The sequence below is a fragment of the Cricetulus griseus genome, chromosome 7, assembly GCF_003668045.3.
Source record: "Cricetulus griseus strain 17A/GY chromosome 7, alternate assembly CriGri-PICRH-1.0, whole genome shotgun sequence".
Classification (NCBI taxonomy): Eukaryota; Metazoa; Chordata; class Mammalia; order Rodentia; family Cricetidae; genus Cricetulus; species Cricetulus griseus.
Genome location: NC_048600.1, coordinates 48,089,450 through 48,112,035, shown reverse-complemented (window position 1 = coordinate 48,112,035; position 22,586 = coordinate 48,089,450). Strand labels below are relative to the sequence as shown.

General features: G+C 47.8%; 1 protein-coding gene across 1 annotated transcript; it reads right to left on the bottom strand.

Moving 5' to 3' along the window:
* Nucleotides 1-2,228: 2,228 nt before the first annotated feature.
* LOC118239215 lies at nt 2,229-3,807 on the bottom strand. Its single transcript, XM_035448261.1, has 2 exons — nt 3,091-3,807; nt 2,229-2,430 (listed from the first exon to the last, which is right to left on the bottom strand). Exons 1-2 carry the CDS (start codon nt 3,558-3,560, stop codon nt 2,265-2,267), a joined length of 636 nt encoding a protein of 211 aa, XP_035304152.1. The 5' UTR covers nt 3,561-3,807; the 3' UTR covers nt 2,229-2,264.
* Between the last annotated feature and the right edge of the window lie 18,779 nt (nt 3,808-22,586).

Sequence of the window (22,586 nt, the reverse complement as noted above, 5' to 3'; positions counted from 1 at the left end):
AATACTCCAAACCCAAGCCTGAATGCTTATCCCAGCCCATACCATTGGAAAAACAAGTCAAGCACTTTTGGCTTAAACACAAAAGAGCTTTCCCCTAAGAACAGAACTGGCTGACAGAGTTTGCTTTAAACACACACACACACACACACACACACACACACACACACACACACACCAGAATACAACAATAAAAATAGACCATGCATCAGTAATAACCCCAGTACATGTGTCCCTGAACACATGTCCATGAGCATACTTAGAGCTTAACGAGCGCCATATACATAGCAGGCACTGTGCCAAGCGCTGTATCTGCGATACATTCTTCAATTCTCCAAACGTCCCAGCGAGCTCAAACCTGCTCTTGGCCTTGTTCTGTGAAAGTGAACTGAGGGGTAAGGAGGTGGAGAGAATTTAGCCAAGGTCAGGCAGCCAAACGCAGTTTTGAAGTCAAAACCAAACCCTTATTTTGTTACTGGAAAGTCTGATCCATTTCATCACTCAACTGTTCAGAACTTCAGATTTACAGAAAAGTTAGACAAATAGCACGAGATTCTCCAGTGGAATCCCCACCCCACTCTCTTCCCTGAGCCTGCATACTTCCTCTTGGTGCACCTGACTTTAATGGGGTTCTTTTGTCAGTGAACCAGTGTTAACAGGTTGCTACTATCAGCTCGAGCCTGAAGTCACTTGAGTTTTACTGAACATCCCTTTTCATCATCCCGAGGACCCGTGTGATCCTGTTGCTATATATCCTTAGGCTGTTCATGGCTATGACAGTTTAGTTAACTCCTAGCCTGTATTTTAAAGGGGGCCTATCATTGCAGTTTCTATGACACTATTCTCCTGATTAGCCTGGAGTTATGGGGCCTGAAGGAACAATCACAGAGGCAAGATGCAGTCTGTATCACATCCTGTCAAAAGCAGACACTCCAGCATAATTCCTGAGTATCAATGACCTTCACCATAGCCAGTCACGGCCCAGAGGGAAGGCATTGAGGTCAGGGATACAGCCTGCCAGCCCACTTTGTTCCCCTAAACTGTCTATATAGGGGGCTACCAAACATCACTCTGTTCACATGGCTCCAAGCATTTGGATCCAGTCCCCAGACTCTAGATCTGGGACTTAGCAGGCTTTTATCCAGCTACTCAAGATGGTCTATTTGTCCTAGTTCATTTTCACTGTCATCTTGGCACAGCCTGGAATGGAGTCTCAGTGTAAGAACTGCCTCAATCACACTGGCCTGCAGGTGTGTCTTGGTGGGGTGGTCTTGATTGTTAATTGATGAAGGAGGGCATAGCACACTGTGGCAGCACCATTTCCTGGGCGGTGGTCTTGGACTGTGTGAGAAAGCCAGCTGAGCATGAGACTGTGAGTGCACTATCAAGTAGCATTCTTTCATGGCTGCTTCAGTTCCTGCTTCACAGTTCCTGCCCTGGCTTCCCAATAATTTAAAAGAAACCCCTTCCTCCCTGTGGCAGTTTGAATAAGAATGGCTCCCATAGGCTCATATATTTGAATGCTTGGTCATCAGGGTGTGGCACTATTTGAGAGATATTAGGAGGTGTGGCCTTGCTGGAGTAGGTGTGGCCTTGTTGGAGGAAGTTTGTTATTGGAGGTAGGTTTTGATCTTCAAAAGCCCAGGCCAGGCCCAGTGGCTCTGTCTTCCTGCTACCAGTACATCCGGTTGTAGAACTCTCAACTTCTCCAGAACCATGTGTACCTATGTGCTGCCATGCTCCCTGCCATGACATAATGGAATAAACCTCTGAAACATTAAGGAAGCCCCAATTAAAGCTTTCTTTTGTAAGAGTTGTTGTGGTCATGGTGTCTCTTCACAGCAATGGAACAATGCCTAAGACACTTCCCCAAGTTGCTTTTGGTCAGAGTGTTTTATCTTGGAAACAGAGATGAAACTAGAAACCCACCTCTCCAGTTCCTTTCTATTTTAATTATCACAGACATACCAGGTTAGAGAGTCAGGACTCAAGAAGGTGGCGATGAGGTCTTCAGCTGTAACAGTCCATTGCCTGATGGATCGGTTTCTCTATCTACTCAGCTCTTAAAACCTTCATGGCATCCAAGTCTGAGCTATGAGTAAAGCTGCTGTAACTATTCATGTGCAGGCTTTTGTGGGACATTAGTTAAAAAAATAAATAAATAAAGCCAGGCTGCACAGTTGCCGAATCCCACGGCAAGAGCATGTTTAATTTAGCAGGGAGCTGACGGCCTGTCTTCCAGGGTGTCTGTGTCTCCTGAAATTCCATCATGAGAGCTCTAGCTCTGCATCCTCACCAGCTTGGATAGGACCGGCTGTGTGCACTGTCATCTCTGTGAGGGATTCAGATCTGGACATCACAGCAGGGCCAGCAAGATGGCCCAGTGGGTAAAGGTGTAGCCAAGCCTGATGGACTGAGTTTGATCTCCTGAACCTACAAGGTGGAAAAAGAGAATAAGTTGTACTCTGACCCCACACATACACACACACACACACACACCAAAACTGCTCGAAGGAGGTAGTCACTCACTTCTTCCTTCATCCCTCCCTCCCTTTCTTCCTCCTTCTCTCCTTTCTTCCTTCAGAAAATCCTATCCAGTTCCTACTACTCCAGATATGATGTCATGGGCCCTACAGTGTGGTGTAAGAGTCAGGTCCCTGAGGCTCCTAGCCAGATTGAGAAGTTCCTCTCTGGGCCTCAGCCTCTTGGTTTGTAAAGTCAAGTGACAAACGTATGGTCCAGGAGACCTCCACTTCTGACAGCTAAGGTAGATCCCTACTAGTAGACTTGTCTGAAGCAAATCCTCCCAGTCTTCCATTTCCTTGTCTGTGAAATGGGCTTATGCCAAACAACATCTGCTTTACCAGGCTCTCCCGAGAATTAATGAAGGATTATATGGAAGTCATTAAAAGACCTGTACCGAGCACAGTCAGTGCTCGTTATTCATGGAATTATTTCTACTTTCTGACACCTGCCACTTGCCTTTGAAGGCCCCTGGAGACAGGCACTCTGGAAATAAGCTACAAAACCCCGCAGGACTGTTCGGGAGTGGGTAAAAGGAAGAAATCCAGATTTTGATGAAAGAACAAGAACCTGAGTCTGCAGAGGAACCGGAGAGGAGAGGAGGAGGGGCCAGGAGTAGTGGAGGCACCCCAGGAAGCCTCCCGGGAGGTGGGGTGGGGTGGGGGACTGGGCCTGCGTCTTGCCCTTCGAAGAGCTTGCGGTGGCTGGGGCTGTGCTGGGGGTGCCGAAAGGTGGCCGTGTGGGTAAGTCCTTCCAGCTGCGTCCAGGTAATCCCCCGACCTGGCGCAGGAGAGATGATACCCCCTGAGGGCCAGGCCTGGTCCAGTGCAGGATGCTTGTCCTGTGAAAGCGCTCAGCCGGCCTCGCGTTTCGCAGCGCTCAGGTCCAGCATGAATCATTCCTTTTTGAACGTGTCTAAATGTGTTTATAAAATAAAGCTGCGGCCCAGGGCTGCTCCGGGCGGAGCGGGAAGGTAATATGTTTTTAATTGGAGAGATTGGGGGAAGGAGGCAGCGAGCCAGGGTGAGCTCACCCCGCATGCATGTGGCTGGGCGGAGAACAACTCACGTCCAGATTCCTGGACTGCAGTGGCCCAGCCGCAGGACCGGCCGCTCAGCAGTGGCTCATGCAATGGGCCATTCCCGGGCCTCTGGGTGCAAGCCGACCCAGGTTAGTAGGAGTATATCCCTGGGAACCCACAGAAAACTTGGATCCCTAGAGCCGTGAGGGGTCAGAGCACCAGGAACAGGCAGGTCTGTAATCTACACAACCTGTGGACCTGGGGAATCCGAGGCCCTGGCTTTTGCAAGGGGCTTGGTCACCACCAAGCTCCTCCCACCCGCTCAGTTTCCAGAGAGCTCGAAATCCTATACCGCGCTGATGTGAAATTTGAAGGCTGGCTTTATTTGATTTTATCCTATTTACTTTTCCCCCTTATTTTTGGCTTTGTAGGCCAAGTAAACCAGATGTGCAGGCCCCATTTGGCCTCGCTTTATCCCCCTTTTAGACCACGGGTGTGGGCCTTACTTGGTCAGTTCCCAACTATCATGGCTTAGGCGAGTTAATTTGCTTCTCAGAGTTCTGGCTTCCTCAGATAAAAACGCCCGGTCGTTGAATTTTACTTTTCTTTACTGTCGAATGGCTTTCAGGTTGAGGACAAAGCAGAGTGCCAAAAAGGACATGTGATGGGCTCTGGCACCTGCTGTGAACCATGCATGCTTGAGACTTGACAATGAAATGTGCAGTCCTTTGCTTAGTCACTGGTCGTCCTGACTCTGCAAAGCTGGACACTGCCCATTGTACTCGAAGAAGCAGGCTCGGAGACTGGAATGATTTTATAAACCAGTTTCCCAGTTCAGGAAGTTGAAATTATCCTATGATTTTAAAAATTTAATTAATTAATCCGGGAGGTGGTGGCACACGCTTTTAATCCTATCTTCAGGAATCAGAGGCAGGCTGATCGCTGTGAGTTTGAGGCCAGCCTGGTCTATAGAATGCGTTCCAAGACAGCCAAGGCTACACAGAGAAAGCCTGTCTGGAAAAAAACTTAAAAAAATATATATATATGTAATTAAAACATAACTACATCATTTCTCCCCTCCCTCTCCTTCCTACCTCTACCACGCATGCCCCCCTCCAAGTTCACGACCTCCTCTTCTTTAACCATTGTATTGCATGTACATATAAACAAGTAAACATAAACAACCTGCTGATGCCAGTCAGCATTGTCTACATGCACCTGTTTCTAGGACTTTGTTCTCCATATTGGATAACTAATCAAGGAGCTCACCCCTGGGTAAGACGAATAGCCCCTCTCTTAGTGGTTCTTAATTGTATCTCTTCACCTAGGGGTGGAACCCCTCATCCTCAGAATTTAAAGACTCTTTGTCTTGGCAAGGAGTGGGGGAGGGGAGGGAATCTCTCAAGAGAAAGTGTTGCAGAACCATGCTTAGAAGATTCTTAAGGCTAGGGTGTTGCCTAGGGATAAGACACTACTCCGTTAACACTAGCCTTTTGGAAAGTGAGCAGGCCAGCTATCAAGGGCACGATGAAGTGGATCCCAGTGTGAGCAATGCTAACTGTCCACAAAGATAAGTACTCTCCGGAGGCGTTACACTGTTCCGTCTGGTAGCTGGTCTTGAAGGACTCAGTCCTAAAGAAATAAAAGAGCTGTGGGCAAAGGTCTTCAAAACAGAATTAGCAGAAAATCAAACGTTCACCATAAAGGAAATAGCTTAATATGTTATGCAATATCTATACTAAGAGCGTTGTGTAGCATTAAAAGAATGTAACATGAGAAAATACTTAGAATATAAGAGAAAGGAAAGAATAGAATTAAGCAAACATATACACTGTACTCAGAGATATAAAGAGAAAGGCCCGGGGGGTGGGGGGACATCTCCATGTTAATTCTCTTTGTGGTAGGATTTTAACTTATTTGACTCCATTTTCTTCATTCTTTTGTTGCAATTTTTAGACTGTCTCCAGTGTGCACATTCCATTTTTAGAATCAGAAATGTATACGCTTGCTGTATGTAATGGGCCCTGTCCCGTCCAGCCAGGGTTTACATTTACCTGAAACAGAAGCTGGGCTGTGGAGAGGGTTCAGAAGCTAAAGGTGCCAGATCCGGTGACCTGAGTTTGATCCCCAGGACCTACATGGTGGAAGGAAAGAACCAGCTCTTGCACGTTGTTCTCTCACCCCTACACATGTACTGTGACATGTATGCACTCATATGCATGTATGTGCACACATACAATAAATTAATTAATTTTAAAAATGAAAACTTTTTTTTAAGCCAGAAAGAAATTCAGGTACAGTGGCTGTTACTTGCTAATAGGATTATGGGTGGTTTCCCCCTCTTACACATAAGTCTTTGTATTTTGACTTGATTTTTTAAAATTTTTTAACAATTGGCAAATAAACAGATAAACCTTAAAATAGTCCCCTTCTTTGCTATGGCTGGGTGGGGGTGGGAGAACTGTCCCAGGTTCCAGGTCATCCCCTGTCACTGTTCTGTCTCTGTTTGGATCATCATTCCTGTCCCCTACCCTATGGTGGTGGAGGCGGAAGACTTCTAATCTTACCCGAATCAGTTTTAACCCAATGAATGCAGGCAGCATCTGGAGCCTCCCCGATTACAGAGGAAAGGCTTGGTGTAAGGCTTTAAAACTCTTTTCCCATTTGGTGGTTTTTTGTTTTTTTGTTTTTGTTTTTTGTTTTTGTATGTTGTTGTTGTTGTTGTTGTTGTTGTTTTGTTTTGGCTTTTTTTTTTTTTTTTGAGACAGGTTTCTCTGTGGCTTTGGAAGCTGTCCTGGAACTAGCTCTTGTAGACCAGGCTGGTCTCCAACTCACAGAGATCCACCTGCCTCTGTTCCCATTTGTTGATTTTATTTAACAGAGAAAAACACATCTGTAATAAGGCCACGACTGAGCCAGAGGCAACTTTTCTTGACTTCCTGTCACTCCCTACGCCTGCCTTTTGACAGAGCTTGTTGAGCTTCTGGCTTGGAAGTTCACAACATCTCCTAGCATCCTGGTTGAAAGTAGAGCCCGTTTGTCCTGTGGATGGACGTGCTGGAGTCCGCTCTGGGCTCTAGAATAGACCGTGTCCTTCTTGCTTCTCTCGGCCTCCATCTCTCCCGTCTCTGGCAGCTTCATCAAATGACCAAATCTTTGTGGGCTGACAGGTCTGAGGTAGCTGCAGGATGGGGCTGGTCACCAAGATCACCAAAGCAAGACCCCTGTTCCCCAGCCTCTGGGAAGGAGAACGCCACTGAAGGGTAAGTGGACTCATTATTTCATCAGTCACATACCACAGTAATCCAAAAGGCCAGGGTTGGGAGAGCTTCCAGACAGCTGAGGCCAGGGAAGGTGCTGAAGATTCATGGCAGCCGCTGTCTCCTCTCTCACATTTTGCTCTGCACATCTCTCCTCTTCTTCTTTGTGACTATTTCTCACAATAACCCATTCTCAGTAGCCTGTGGATCCCTCGATTCCATTTAGCCACTTAGGAGATCAGTGAGACATACTGGCTGTCACTCAGAAGTGTCTGGAGATGAGGCAGGCTTAGGGTATGAGGACTTGACCCATGGGGGTTGACTTTACCTTCAGGCAGACAGTATCAGGACTGAGTTGGGTTAAAAGGCCCAAACTAGTGTCCTCTGGAGAAGCAAGCATTTGCTTGGGACCTGGGGATCCCTGTCCACATGGTGTCAGGGGTATGCTGGTATTGTAGAGTGTCAAAATCATCACCCTGTTTTGACAGTCCACTAAAGCAATGTGACAGCCACATTCCCTCATACCTTCCCTCTCAGTCCTCTATCACAGGCCTCCTCACTCAGGAGTCCAAGTTCACAAAAATGAAGCACTTCCTAAAACAAGAGGACAGACAAGTGGGAATTTCTGATATGGCCCGAAATTCTGTCAGCCACCTGTTTCTCTAGACCTGTATACTCTTACTGGGCAAGCCCTAAGCCAATCACTCCAGCCAACACATAGGAATTCATGCTCTCCACAGTGGCAATGGTTTGGGGTCAGTGGGTGTAAGGATTCAGGCATTATGCTGGCCTGCCCCTGTCACCTGGCAGAATGCACTCAGGCAGTACGCTGGTCAGCCCAGGGTTCCATGAGTACTAGTCTGCACTAAGGTGCAAAGGACCCCTTTAAAAGAAAGACCCCCACCCACTTAAGAGCTCTTTCTCTCACTCTTTCCTGCTGTTCCCCTGGGGCAGACAGGACTCTTCCTGTCTCCCTCTTCTCTTTGTCCTTCCTCTGTCTCTGTGTCTCTTTTTCTCTTTTCTCCCCCCCCCCCTTTCTAATAAGGCTTCTCACTAAGCTCTATCTGCCTGGCATGTTTGTCCCTGTACCTTGGTCACCCTCATCCAACATGATATCCACCAAGGTTCCCCCTGAGCTTTATTATCATAACAGTGGAATCGTGTGACACTCTCTTGGAAGTAGACACTCCACACTCTCCAGCGCCTTTCTTTACTCAGGTACTCTTGAGCATGCTTGAGAGAGGACGGTGATATTAATTTAAAGCCATCCTATTTAATCTCATGGCAACACATTTAGGTTATTAGCAGCTAGCAGGTAAGATCCGGATAACAAGAGAAAATGAGACGCAGAGAGAATACAAATCACCAGCACTCTAGTATGTGACCTTGGTAAGTTGCTTAAGCCCCCCGTTTCTTCATCTATCAAATGGGGTAGTTGCTGTCTTATGGGGATGTCTGATAGTCAACTTCACTGGCCCAATGTGTGGCAAGCAGCGAGAACTCTAGAACACAGGACATGCTGACTCTGCACAGCTACAGTAGCAACTCCAGCTGGTGGGGAAAGCAACCCAGCCCGCATGCTTTCCAGGCAGTCAGGTGTCTCTGCTTTGGCTTGAGAAGAGAAGCAGCCCAGGTCAAGCCAGATGACTTGGAAGTGCAAATGAGGCCCCTCCTCTCACAGGCTATGGACCCGCAGTCAGAACCTTCTGCACAGCACTGCCGCCTTGCCCTGAAATGTATTCCAGATGCCCAAGAGAATGGGATTTTTTTTTTTTAAAGCCAAACCATGGAGGGGAAAAAGACTTGAATATTTATCAGACCTCTTGGGGGAATAGGTTGGTTAAACTTAGAAGCGTCAAAAGATCTGTGGAAAAAAAAAATGGATGGAGTCAATGGCGGAAAAATGTGGCACCCGCTGGAGACAGCAAGTGAGGGGCAAGCAGGAGGAGGCGACACTGGAAGAACTCTCATGTGTGTTGTGTTGTGTGTGTGTGCCCATGTGCCTGTGACACTTGAGAAGTTAGCCAGACCCTACTAGGTACAGGAAGACAGAATTAAAGTGGAGAATTCACAAATGAACAAATACATTTGGGCAGAAAGGGAACAATGTAGCCTCATTAACAACCAACTAAATAAGCTAGTACTTTTATACCATTAAATAACATTGTCTTTAAGTATAATATTGTTAAGACATGCCCACTGGCACAATAGTTATGGGAGCAACCAAATACTTTTTTGATTGCATGTAAGGTGTGATCCATTAAATGGAACTGATACTTGGCATAGTTAACAGAGTCAAGAACCCATGGCTAGATGGGCCATAGGCTCTAGGGGAGAACCTACTATTATTCTTTCTACACAGCATTAAACTGACTCCTAAGGATGTATTGATATACCTATAGAACAGTGCATCTCTCAACCCTCACCAGAGCAGCTTCTTATTGCAGTAAATGGAAATTAACACAGAAACCTTCAGTTGGTCAATATGCAGAGAATAAGAACCTACAGAGAGCTCATTCCTTCCTGGGACGTCAATACCACATATCTCACTCCAAGGCGCGAGGGTCATCATGGAAGAGGAGAGGAAGGATTGTAAGAGCCAGAGCTAGTAGATGGCTTCAAGGAAACTGTATTATCTAGACACAACAGGGCAGTTGCCCATGTGATCTCACAGTGGCCATGATAATATGCACACAAGGCCTGTGCAAAGCTCAGGCCAGACAAAATCCCAGCAGGAGGAGGAGAGGTGGCACAAAACCCCACAGCTAGCTGAGGAGACACTGGCATTTAATAGGTACTAGAAAAAGGAGAGTTAGTTTTCTTTACTGGTGTGGCCCCTGGTAAGCCAACCACATCTGAGGGCAGGTCCTGCTCCTACGAGTAGTTGGGTAACACAAATTGGACTCATTAGGTTGAGAGTGAGAGAAAGTGAGGGGGAAGAAGAGAGAGGGAAGGGAAGAGGAGTTGGAAGGTAGAGGTAGATCTGGAAGGAATTGGGGGAGGATATGTGAATATGATCAAAATATACTGTGAAGGCGGGGCTTAAACGAGCCCCGCCAGGCCCAAGATAAATGATAATTAGGTATTTATTAGGGAAGCACTTACACAGATAAGAGTAAATAACCACTTCAGTCTTCTGGCTCCAGAAGATGCAGTCTCTGCCTTTCCAATGCTCGCCGCAACCCAAGAGAGTGAGCCAGCCCCTCCTCTACCTTATAATGGGTCATATCTGCACCATAATATTTTATTAATCTTTAAGCATTTCATACGGTATTGTAGTGGCCACCACCACCAGTTCACTGGCAAGATGTCACTACAATACCATATGAAATTCTTAAAGATTAATAAAATATTATGGAAAAAAGAAAACAATACTGCTGCATGTCAAGGGAGGTGGAAGAGAACAGACACACCTTTGTTGCTAGAAATATGGAGTCATCTGAAAGAAAGCATCAGGTATTCTTTTTAAAGACATGTTTTCTGATTGGGGAAACTGAACTAAAACAAAAGTAACTGTATAAAAATAGACCCCAAATGGGCAGAAAACAGGAAGTGGTCACAGAAAACAAGGCAATCTTCTTAATTGTGTCACCTTGGACAAGAAATTTCACCTCTCTGAACCTGAGTTTTTCTCAAGGCATTGTATGAAAAGCACCTGTACAGGTAGGCGTTGCTAATCCCATCAGTCAAGAATAAGACCACTACCACAATTTTTGAGCCAAATTTGAAGCAAGTTCTAATTAAGTACTGGCTAGGATGATGGACTCTGGCCAGGTCTACCACAGGGTTCCCAGAAAATGGAGACCGAGTCACATTTTTGCAGAGCCTTATAAAGGCAAACCCCTAAAGCTGCGTATTTCCCACCAGGTTCAATCAGGGGCAAGCTTACATCCTGACTTATTTCCTGCCTGTGTACCTCCCACCTGCGGCTTGTTCACTTACATAAGCAACAGCCTCCAGCCACACATCTCAGGAAGCATTTGTCCTCCACCAAGAGGCTTGCAGCCATTTTTGTTTTATGGATCTCTTAAGCACAGTAATTAAAACTTAAAACACAACTTGAGCTCTCACAGTGTCTATGAGAGAGAGGTCCACTTGTTTCTTTCCTGTCCTTCCTTTCCTTCCTTCCTGTCCATTTGCCCTCTCCCATGTTGGTATATCCACATCAGTGAGTCCCACCTTCAGAGGGTGAACCAAAGCAGAGGTGAAGGGCATCCAGAAACAACCCTGCAAGGCTTGCAGTGCGGAACCCAACAGCTCTTCGCACACACTGGCTGATGGGAGAGATCCGGGTTGTGAGGCAGAGGGAACAGGGTGGAAAAAGTGGAAGCAGCTACCAGGCTGTTTGGCCAGGGGCCCCTTTAAATAGAAATGTCTGTTAGGTTAATCTAGTGTGTTCTGGAGGTTAGCTGTTGCAGCAGCTAGCAATGCCTGCCCTAACTAATATGGTATTCTAATAACAGCTGTTCAGTTGGACCAACAAATTGCATTTGTGGCCAGCTAATTTGGGGGGTTTGTTAAATGGAATGCCTGGTGGAGCCCCTGCTGAGTGACAGCGGGTTTCTTAATCCAGTCACTAATCAAAAGTGCACACTGCAAGATTCCCTGAGAAGTGGCTGATAAAAATAAAAAGTCCTGTTTGTTGAGTTAAGGTTTTGTTTTAAAATTGTTGACTCTGGGTCTTGCATGTTCTGAGGTTAGGATTGGCTGGGATGTTTTGACTAGACTAGAGCTCAAGAAAAAAAAATCCAAAGGATTTGCTAAACTCAAAGTAGAAAGGAACAATATGGAAGTGATCAGATTGTCTGTATCAGCTGGTAAGAGTCTGGCCCATGGCCAAGAAATGTCAGCCCTGCTGGGGATGTGGGCCTCTGGTGACTTACAGAAGCAGGACTTTGACAGCTACCTCAGGGCACAGTTAATTCCTCTGACAAGGCAAAATGACACACAGGGCAGTGCTGTCTACACAGAGAAGGTCAGGAGTAGCTGGAATGCCTGTGGTAGAAGCTGCTAGCTCCCCACCCAAGTCCTTCCGGATGCTTCCTTAGAAAATAGTGTCCTTAGGCTGGAGGTGGGGCTCCGTGGTAAGCAGCCACCAAACAAGGGCAAGGCCTGGATTCCTCCTGAGTGTCCAAGAAACAAAACAACCACCAATGATAATGATAAAACCATCACAAAACACTACCCTGAGTTCCTCTGTATCCAAAGTCTGACTCATGGTTGCTCTACATAGTCTCAGTGATCTGTCACTGATCAAACTAGGATTAGAGGCACAGTCCACTTCTACTAAGCAAGATGTCAGCCAAAGTTTGCTAGAGCCCATTTGGGAAAGTTGAAGTTATGGAGCAGTAGAGTGGGGATCTTCTTCCTACACCCACTTTCCTTCTTCACCAAGGAGCAGAGATGGTGCAGCCATGTTGCCAACACAAGAGAAGGTCCAAGAGACTCAGAGAGACAGTGCCCAGCCACTGAACCAACATGGAAGGCAGTTATGTGGAATAATTCTGTCTCTACTATTCACTTGCGTTTGATGCTATACTGTAGTTTTTTTTCCTCGGTGCTGTTAGTGTGGTAGAAAGATCTTCAGGGACTGTTGACTGATATGTATAGAGTTATGTAAACATGGCACCCAGCTTTCCTCTGATGTGATGTAAAGGCTAAAAGCCTGGTTGGTTTTCCCATGAGAACTAATGATGGAGAGGATCTTCTGAAGTTTGGCATAGCAGAGTGAGGGACATAGAACATGGCTGAGCCAGAGCCTTCTGGAAAGGACTTTGTCTAAAGTAAGGCATGCTGGGACAAGAAGATCCAGCAGGATGTTCCTGTAAGATGTGTACTAGGAAGTCTCAGGAGGTGAGGGACCACTGAGGAGGCCATCCAGGAACTGTCTGTTATGATGGAAAGTGGGGAAATCAGGGCTCCCCAGAGGCAGTTCTCTGAGTAAGCCATAAAGGAGAGTCAGGATGAGTGTGAGGGTTCAATAGAATGTACAGAGCACCAATAATTTGTCCCCAACTACAGTCAGAGCACTCTGGAAAGGCCATGAGAGGCATGCATTGCAGGGCCTTTGGGACCCTTCAGTTATCCCTGTGCAAACCCCACTGCAGTGGAGATAGAGTACAAAGGAGCAGAGAGACAGCTAATGAAAGGGCAGTAGAGCCACCTGCTATTGCCCCCTTGACTGCCCAGTGAAGTGGTTCTGGTAAGTGCCATTCTCAAGCTGCTCTCCCAGGTGGCCCTCTTAGGCTCTGCCAATAAGAGGCACCATCAGCAAATCAGAAGGTAGGAGGAGAGGTGGGTCCCCATCTGTCAAGGGAAAAACTCAAAATGGGGTGTGAAGATGGTACCAGGAGGGTGTCTCTCAGATCTCAGTCACCTAAGGACTAGACCTTTAAGCTTGGCTCCCCATGGACCACTTCTGGCTTCAGCTGGCCTTGAAAGGTGACCAGCTTTTGCTGACCTTCTGCACACTAGACCGCTTCCCAAACCCCGTAAACCCCCCACTGTAACCACGCCCCCTTATAGAGCAGCTCAGCTTCTGCCAGCACCCATCATCACCCTGATGAGTAACATATCATAACTTCCCTTGGGTTTAAAGCCACACATGATGCAGCCATTTTGCAAGCCTAGTGCATAGCTCCAAGACTGCTTTTGACCATGTATTCCCAATTTTGGCCCAACTTGGCCGCAAATAAATGAAATGTTTCTTTGTTCCTGACTAGATTGACTTTGTTCTATGTCAACAATCTCCCCCCTCTTTCCTGAGGACTAGAGCCCCTACCCAAATCTTAATTCTTATAATACTACAGTTCCCCCAACTTGCAGAATCCTCCCTTTCCCATTCTAGACCAAGGGTGCTTCCTTCGATCACTTATCTGAGTCACCATCCTGCTCCCTTTCTGTCCTTCTGCCCTATTAGCATCCATTTAATCGGTCCCCAGTGCCAAGAGCCTTCTATGAGGAATCCCTGCCTGATTTCTGCTTACCCACTGCACCGTGGCTGGCATATCCCTCCCTCTATCCAATGCCAGCCTGAAGAACTTTCTAGGGTGGTCAGAACTGAGAAGAACAAGGAAATTTTAGAGTAATGAGCAATTGTGGTTTCAGTATTAGATATTATGGAGCAATAACTGAAAAATATTATATTCTAGGCCTGAAAGGAATTTAGAAGCCCAAGATATCCCTCAGAGTCAGGAAAGAGATGGACAGAGGATGGGGGACAGGTGAAAGGTGAAGGTCTGCCTTGACTCTGAGCTGGAAAGCCATTCCAGTGAGGCTGGGCCCTGATGGGCCCACTGGGTCCACTCAGCAGGCTTGCAGTTTGTTTGACTTAAGTGTTGACTTTCTACTCAAGGCTTCTCAACAGAAGGACAGGGACATTTGGGGCATGTGTTTCTTTGTTGGGAGGGCAGGGCTATCCTCACAACCTATTGTCATCTTAGGCCAGATGGTACTTTCTTGCAGGTCATTTAGCAGCATGTCTGGCCTCTACAGGCCAGCGGCACCCTCCAGTCAGATGACCTCCAGTCACACTATTCAAAGATGCCGGCAGATCCTATCAAATGTCCTTCAGGCAGCAAACTTGCCAGAGAAATGCTGCTCCAACTAGGACACCTTACATTAAAAATAAATCTACGGCCAGTGGTGAGAGGGCTCAGTGGATAAAGTCAAACCCTGACAAACTGAGTTTGATTCCTGCAACCCCACGGGCAGAGGAAAGAACCAACACTGGTTTTCCTCAGACCTCCACATAAAGACCCAGGCACATGCACTGTCTCTCTCATACACACAAAATATAGAAATAAAAAAAAAATAAGTGAAATTTATAGCCTCTCAAAAAAAAAAAAAAAAAAACCACCTACAGATGTGTGAAGGCTGCATCAATATCTCCATCTGAGGTGATTTCCAGCTGCCTCCATGACGTGGCACGAGACCTATTTCTGCAGAACAAAAAAATCTAAAAACTCCTTGGCTCAAAGCAGCCTTTACTGTTCTGCCTTCAGGTGCTTGTCAGAGCTCAGCCAATTTCCTGCCTCAAGGTCTTCACAATGCAACAGTCAAGGTGTCTGCCACATTGTGGTCACTATGCCGGCCGACTGGGTAAGCATGGGCCTCCCAGCTCAGGCACAGGCTTCCTGTTAGAGTCCAGTTCCCTGTGTGGGGGGACTGCCTGGAGGGCCTCAGCTGATCAGACAACTAGCCAGGACCACCCACTGCTCCTCGCCTCAGGGGGCCTCTCCACTGGCCAGGTGACAAGATGGCAACTTGTTTCCTTAGAGAGAGCAAGGGGACCAGAGGACCTCAGAAAGAACCAGAGTCCATCCTTCATTGCTAATGTAGGAAGTGACCTTGGTCCTTGTTCAATTATGGGGTTCTAAGTGGATGCCATTAGGGGGCCTGCAGGGAGCTGCTGCAGACACTGATGTAGCCATTTCATGAGCTCAGCAAAAAGCTGTAACTGGACAGCCTAGAACAGCAGAGGTTCTGAGACTAAAGTCAAGGCCTCAGCCAGGCTTGGTTCTCCCTGTAGGCTCTAGGGATGACACTTTCCTGTTTCTTTCAGCTTCTGGTGGCTGTCAACAATCCTTGGTGTGCCTTGGCTTGAAGGTACAGCTGCCATCTCAAAGGCCATTCCCCTGCATGGCCCTGCCCAGATTTCATTCACTTTACAAGGATGCACTTTAATCTAGTATGGATTTGTCTTAACTTGGTATCTTCCCTAAAGACCTTATTTTCAGAGGAGGTCATTTTCACAGGTACTGGGGACTAAGATCCAGCAGCTCATTTTAGGGAACACAGCAGAGCCTGAAGCACAGGTGGTGCCAGTGTGTGTGTGTGTGTGTGTGTGTGTGTGTGACATGTATGGCTGTAGCACCCACACTGAGAGATGCCCTGCTAATAAAGACTCCTGTGTGACCTTGGGGGCTCCTTCAGGGAGGATTGCCCTTTGTCCTCAAACAGAGTGCTCTGTGCCCTGACCCAAGCTCTGCTCCCATTTCTGCTCATGTCTTGAAACATAAGGAAAGACAGGGCAAGGTCACAGATAAGAGGAGACAGATATACTATATGGCATCCTGGGATGTGTCCTGAAACAAAGTCCACGAAGTCTGGGTGGTTTCGATCACTGCACCTTGCTATGTAAGACTTCGTATTTATGGGAAGCAGTTGGCTAGAGGGTGCTCGGAAGCTCAAACTTATTTCAAACTGCTAATTGATGACTAAGGGCAGAACCTCTTCCTCAAGGGTTTTAATTTGATAAGTAAATGGGGGTGTGTCTGGGAGCAGGACTGTGGGGAAGTAGGACCCCAGGGAAGACCCCACAGGCAGAAACAGCCACTTTCATTCATTGGCTCCTCATTTGCAAAACAAGACACAACCTAGAGATGTTAGGAGTCCTTGACAACACTTCAGGCCTAGCTAGGGTGGCTGGAAACCCCAGACCAGCGGGCAGCAGAAATTTTAGGTCTCAGTATTTGCCCATGTTTTTGGCTCCCACACTGTGACATTATTATGTGGATTGAGGGACCTATCATAGGAGACGCACAACAACAGAGACTAACTTAAGACAAATCCATTCTCTCTCTAGATCCTCTCCTTGTCACCTCTTTCTGTCTCCTTCCTGCTCCCACACTGTGTCTAGGGACTCAGTATCTCCTTCTTTGCCTTCTTGGAAGTTCAGGTACCCGGGTCTTTCTGACCAACACTGTTCATGTTTGAGAATGATGGCTGTCTTAGGAGAATCTGGGCACCAACTTGGGGGACATCTTCTGCACATCTCACCGGGATGTGAAGCCCCCGTCTCTCTCTTCCTGGACACATTGCAGTCATGGCTTTAGTTCACTGTCTAGACAACCTCCTGGGTCAGAATCATTTGGGAGAAGCTGGCAATGTAATTATTGGCTCACAACAAAGCACTGATATTTCAAAGTGACTTGGGTTAAAATTATGCAGCAAAGTCTATTTTCCCTTAGTCCTAGGACAATGTCAGCCATTCTCATTTGCATCCTAATGGCTCTGGAAGAGAAAAGGGCAAAGTGTTAGATCACAGCCAGCCCTGGGAACTGGAGATGGGAGAATGCCAGGTGTGTGACTATCTCATCACATGGGTACCAAACACACGGAGGTGAGGACTGCTGGGTCAGAGGACCAGCTGAGACTTTGGCAAACCAGAAGCACTTAAGTGAAGGCAGCCCCTTGGTTCATGTTGGCTAAAAGAACACTTAAAGGTAACTTGGTCCAGGCTCTAGCTCCTGTTACTTTACAGATTAGGAAAATGAGGCTCATGGGATGGAACAACCTACCCCAAGGTCACATCATGAGCCTATGAGAGGATAGGCTTGGGTGCTGGGGCTCTATCCCCCAGTTCCTTGCAGCTTTTTTGTTCCTGGAAACAACCAGAAGGAACCAAATGACTGTCTGAGGAGATTGTGTCCTTAGGATGTTGGGACCATGTACTTTCTCTCCCTGAGAGAGATCATTGCCCCAACACTTGGTTTTTCCCACGAGAGCAGGCCTCCCTTCTCTGCAGAAACATCCCAAGTCTCCACCATGTTCACTCATGAAAGACATACCCAACACTGATGGATGCCTTCAACCCATTCATACGTGACCACATCACACAACAGTGCATCTTACCTAGTATATATAGAGGCATGGTAGTCACTAAAACACACCAGTAGCCCCAGGGACTAAACCAGGAAGGATCAAAGAGCTGTGACCCATTCTCTCTCCATCACTCTGTTCCTCCTCTCCCTCTCCCCATCACCATCACTCCCTGGCTCCCTCTCTGCATCCCTTTCTCTTCTTCATTGTCTTGAGTTTGCCCCTCAAATCAGTGCAAATGCAATGGGAAGCATGACCTGAGGTCCAGCAGCCCTGCAACCTCACAGCCAAGGCAAGAGAGAACAGAGAGCTCTCCTCACCATCACCAGTGCCCACTCTGGCTGGACCAGTGGGACCTCAGTGTCAGTCCCCACCAGCTCTGTGTGGTAGGCTCAGGAAATGGATGTGATGGGCAGACCACAAAGGAAGAGTTCCTGTGTTCCATGGCAATGGGGAGCTGGCCAGGAGCCCCCTCCCATTCTGCTCCATCTCCAGCACTCCCTCCTCAGTGCACAGTACTCTCCCTGTCATTCCTCAGACCCTGACCTGGGACGATGTGTATGAGATCAGGCAAACTTCCCTCCTTTTCTTCTGAGATGGTGGTCTCTTAATGTAAGGAGGCTTACTAAATTTCTCTAGAATTACTAAAGCTGACATTTATCGGGCCTTTGCCATGTGTCGGGCAGCATGATGAGTGGTGCTTATATGAAGTCAAGTTGACCCTTCAAGCCTACAGGTGAGGTGGAAGCCACCATTGTCTCCATCCCAAGGGTGAGGTAGCTGAGGCGCTGGGCGTTGGAGTGAGCTGCATTGTGAGAACATGGAGAGGGAGAGGTCAAAAGCAGGACACTGGACTGCTGCAGGCCTGGGTGCAGTCACCCAGTGCCCTGGGAGGCTGCAAGCAGGTTCACTCTGGGCAGGGCAGCAGAGAGGGGCAGGTGAGCCCCAAAAGGGCAGCAGAGCGGAGTGAGCCCTCAGCCTGCATCAAGAGTTTTCAAGACAGTTACTGTTTGTGACACAGACCCACTAATACATAACCCTGTGCTTTCACAATACGTTTTGGAGATAAGTGAGCAGAAGTTCAGAGTGGGCATCTTGTCTTAGAGATAGATGCACAGCTGGGACAGCAGGCCACCCGGGCTGTGATTCAAGTCTGCCCAGCAACCCTATAGGACACCCTTCTCAGAGCAAAGAACCTCAGGTCTGAGCCTGGGGCAAGGACATGAAACTGTCAAGGACCTTTGGGAAGGTGACAGTCCTGTGCCTACATTCAGTGCCCACTCCCATATGGAGAACCGATGTGGCCTTGGGGGCAGGTGGGAGAGAGGGGTGGCCCTCTTCCACCCATGCTCTTGAGCTCTCCCCAGCTCATGTCTCTGTATCCAGAAACAGCTTCCACCCTTGAAAGTAACCTGCTATTTGTGTGTGACCTGTTCCAACCATGGACTGTGCACGGCCTTGGTTGTGATTTTCACAGACAGGACCCTCTCATTTTTCTGAGGTCTGTATCATCCTTTCCTACATGCTGGTAGAGGCAGAGGCAAGAGGAACAACTTTGTTCATCCTTTATAATGACCCTTGACTGGGGCCGTCCAAAACACAGAGACTCAGAGAGGCAGAGGAGAGAACTGTTCACAGCTAACCACACCATGGGGCAGAGCCAAGATTCAAACTCTGTCTTGTTGACTTCAAAGCTCACAGCTCTAATGCCAGCTTGATGGTGTGTCTTAGCCAGTGTCACGATAACAGAGATATAGCCAAATCCTCCCATTTGGCTCAAAGAAGTAGCAAAGATGTGTGGAGTGTGGGGTGTGAATGGAGGGCAGCAGAAGTGTGAACCAGGGCCAGGGTTCACACAGAAGGGTTGTGTTCACCTGGAGGATGCAATCTTTGCAGCTCTTAATGGCACCATCAGTCACACAGACTTTACTTTTTTTGTTTTTGTTTTGTTTTGTTTTGTTTTGTCACGACAGGGTTTCACTGTATAGCCCTGGCTGTCTTGGAACTAGCTCTGGAGACCAGGCTGGCCTCAAACTCACGGAGATCTGTCTGCCTTTACCGCTCAAGTGCCATTAAAGGTGCCAGCTACCTCCACCAGACTTTGCTTTTAAAAAGGTCTCACTTCCTGAAGGCAGGCTACCCAGCAGACACTTGGGTGACACTCAAATGGATACAGTAAACAGCTCCTGGAAGGAGAAATCCTATTTTAATCTCAAATTCCAAGAACTGAGAGTTCTTGGATTCATTTGGGCCACCGGCCCCTCCCTCAGTGAAACATGGTGATTCCACAGAGATAGGAGTCCTGATTGACCTGGGCTAGGTCATCTACTACAACCCCCTGACACTGAAGGAGGGCCAGTCTGTGGCCCCTGATGAAGACTGGGAGAGGCTGTCTGGGTAACCCACAAGTGAAGAAGGCCCAGGATGACGGGACTGCAAGATGACAACACAAGCAGCCAGCACCGGGGCTGTGAAGAGCAGGGTGTGCACCCCAGAACAGTATGTGCCCAGGCATGAGTGTGTGAACTAATAGTTTGGCATAGCTGGAGGCCAGAGCGTGAGTGGGAAGGGTGTGAGACTCAACTGCAGGGAGAGAAGCAGGGCCACAGGCCTTCTGGGGAGCTCAGAGCAGGGATTCTGCGGAGGTAGAAAGTGGAGCTGAGGGAACAGGCTCTGGGCTGGACTCAAGCTTTGCAGACTTGGAGAGCAGTTCCTCCCACCCCCACCCACCTCTCTCTCTTCCTGCTTCTCCATCTATGACATGTGTGTGGGAGGACTTGTTGTAAGTGCTAGGATCAGATCCGGCCTCCCACCCCAAGGGCAGAGGTGGAGAAACACTGTTGTTGATGGGTGAGGAACACAGAATTCATGAGATAAAACTCCAGGGCCCTTGTTGAAGGATAGGATGTGGGAGAGGACAGAGTCCAGGCTAAAAATAGGCAGGAGGACGAAAATCTGCCCTTGACCTTGTATCCCTTCATTTTTAACTTTTGAACAAACAAATATTCTCTGAAAAAAAAGTCTGACCAATTTCCCTAGAATTTTTTTCCTTCTCCAATTCCTTAAAAAATAATTCTAAGGCCATTTGACTCTCAGTTTGGAAATCTTAGTGTTTTTTTTTTCTTTTCTCTTTTAACCTGAACATGTCAAGCTGGGCATACTGTGAATATCCTTCTTCCAGAACCTTCTCTGAGCCTCACTTCTCCCTAGGGCTACCCACTTCTGGGCCATTGTTGTTTGTATGGTGGGAACAGACTGACAAGTGGCTTGGTTGGTGACCGTGAGTCTAAAAAAAATCAAAAGATGAGAAGGAGGAAGAGGAAGAGGTGATAGCAACAAATAGCAGTCACCTCCAGGGAGTAAAAGGAGTCAGTCTGTGTTACCACCTAACAAGCGCTATTTGATGTCCAAGAGCAAACAAGGATGCTCGAGTGGACACTGTGTACAAAACCTCGTCATCCCAAAGCCGCCTTTGCAGTTACAAATGAATGAATTGGTAAATGAATCTGGACATGAGGAGCACGTTTTACTTGAATCACATGGTTTGAAATCAAAGGAAAACTTCTGTGGAGAAGACAAACAAACAGCACAAAGCTTTCTACGTTGTTTTTTTTATTATTATTATTGTTGTTTTTGGTGTTAAGGCCTGGAGCCTGATAACTGAATGAAACGAGGTTGGACAAACATGGGACCAGGTGGCTCATTGTGTTTAATGAGAATATAAACCTCACATTTCCATTACGGCATTCAGCTGCCCGGGGTGGAAGTATGGAGAGAGGGAGGGTATAAACAGGTGGACCTGCTTCTCCATGTACCCAATAAAGTCTCAGAGAGAATTTTCCCTGGGGAACCAGTAGCTAGGTACAACAAACTAAATTCTCTTTGGATACTCTGTCAATCTGATGGGCATGGCTCACTAGGACTCCAAGGCCCATCACATATTGCTCCCTGCTGGTGACATGTAACAGTTTCCCAGGTACCCATATCCTGGTCACTGGCAATATAGTTACAGCAGCCACAGCTGATGACTCTTGAATCCTTCACTGTGTGTCAAACATCATCCCAGGACCTTGGCTTTGTTACCTCATTTTCTGGATGGTGACTACACTATTGTCTCTACAGGGAAGGGAGACTGCAGGCTGTCCAGTCCATTGTCCACCATCTCTGGTGGTATCTTCAAACCCCAGGATCTCCCAGTCTGGAGTGGGGTAGGCAGAGAAGGGCAGGTGTTCAGACTGGTGGGAGGAGAGTGAAGGACCCCAGGTTGGAAAGCTCTGTGGGGGAACCCTCTGTGGTTTGCTGTGGAAGAAGACAAGGCTGGAGGGAGCCAGGCCACAGGCAAACCTCTTAAGGTATCAAATGTTGCAGCACAATCCCCAAAGGTTCACTCTCACAGCTGTAGTGGGCCTGGCACAGGGGCCTGGTAGTAGCCCTGAGACAAGAGCCAGGAACACAGTTGGGTGGTGACAAGCGTCCAGGCAGGATAGGGCCTGACTGGCTCTGAGAGGACAGATACGTCTGCTGCTGGTTGCCTGTCCAGGAAGAGACGTAAGACAAAAGAAGGGATCTTGCCAGAGAAGCCTCCCTTGAAAACCCCATGGGGACAGCCTAGTTACTGCTTAACACTGGCCTCAGAACCAGCTCTCGTCGTTGTTTGGGAGGTTCCTCGTCACACAGTAACTTCCTCTCTGGATCACCTTTTGGGAACACTCTGGAATGTCAAGGCTTTGCCCATTCATCAAGGCCAACAGAGCCACCCAGCTCTCTACCCTCAGCAATAACTCAGGGTCAAGGGCTGCGGGGCATCTGATCTGCTCCTTGGCAGCTGACATTACCCTATCCCTCCCGGTACAGAACCCCCTTCTTGGCCCAAGGGAGGGGGGATTGGGCAGGGATTCAAGAACAAAATGCTGCTTTCTCTGCTCTTGGACCAGAGCCAAGATTTAATTTTTCATTTTCAAAAACATGAGTGGTCAGACCACAGCTTGGAAATGGAAACCATCCTGCTAGCTGCTTGCTTGCTCGCTGTCTCCCACACTTTCCCACCTGCAGAGAAGGCAAGCCTCCAATGGGGCGGGTGTCAGCATCCCGGCTCAGGAGTGACTGGGGCTTTAGTTGGCACCCATGGGCCCCAGCACAGCTCTGGATTCTCCACAGCTGCCTCTGAGACTGCATTCTTGACC

Bases quoted from the DNA above. Each gene is read 5' to 3' on its own strand.
- LOC118239215 (XM_035448261.1), bottom strand. From the start codon at position 3,560: ATGCGGGGTGAGCTCACCCTGGCTCGCTGCCTCCTTCCCCCAATCTCT. The intron at 2,431-3,090 runs GTTCTTGTTCTT...TCCACCTTGTAG, and splicing joins CGGTTCCTCTGCAGACTCAG to GTTCAGGAGATCAAACTCAG.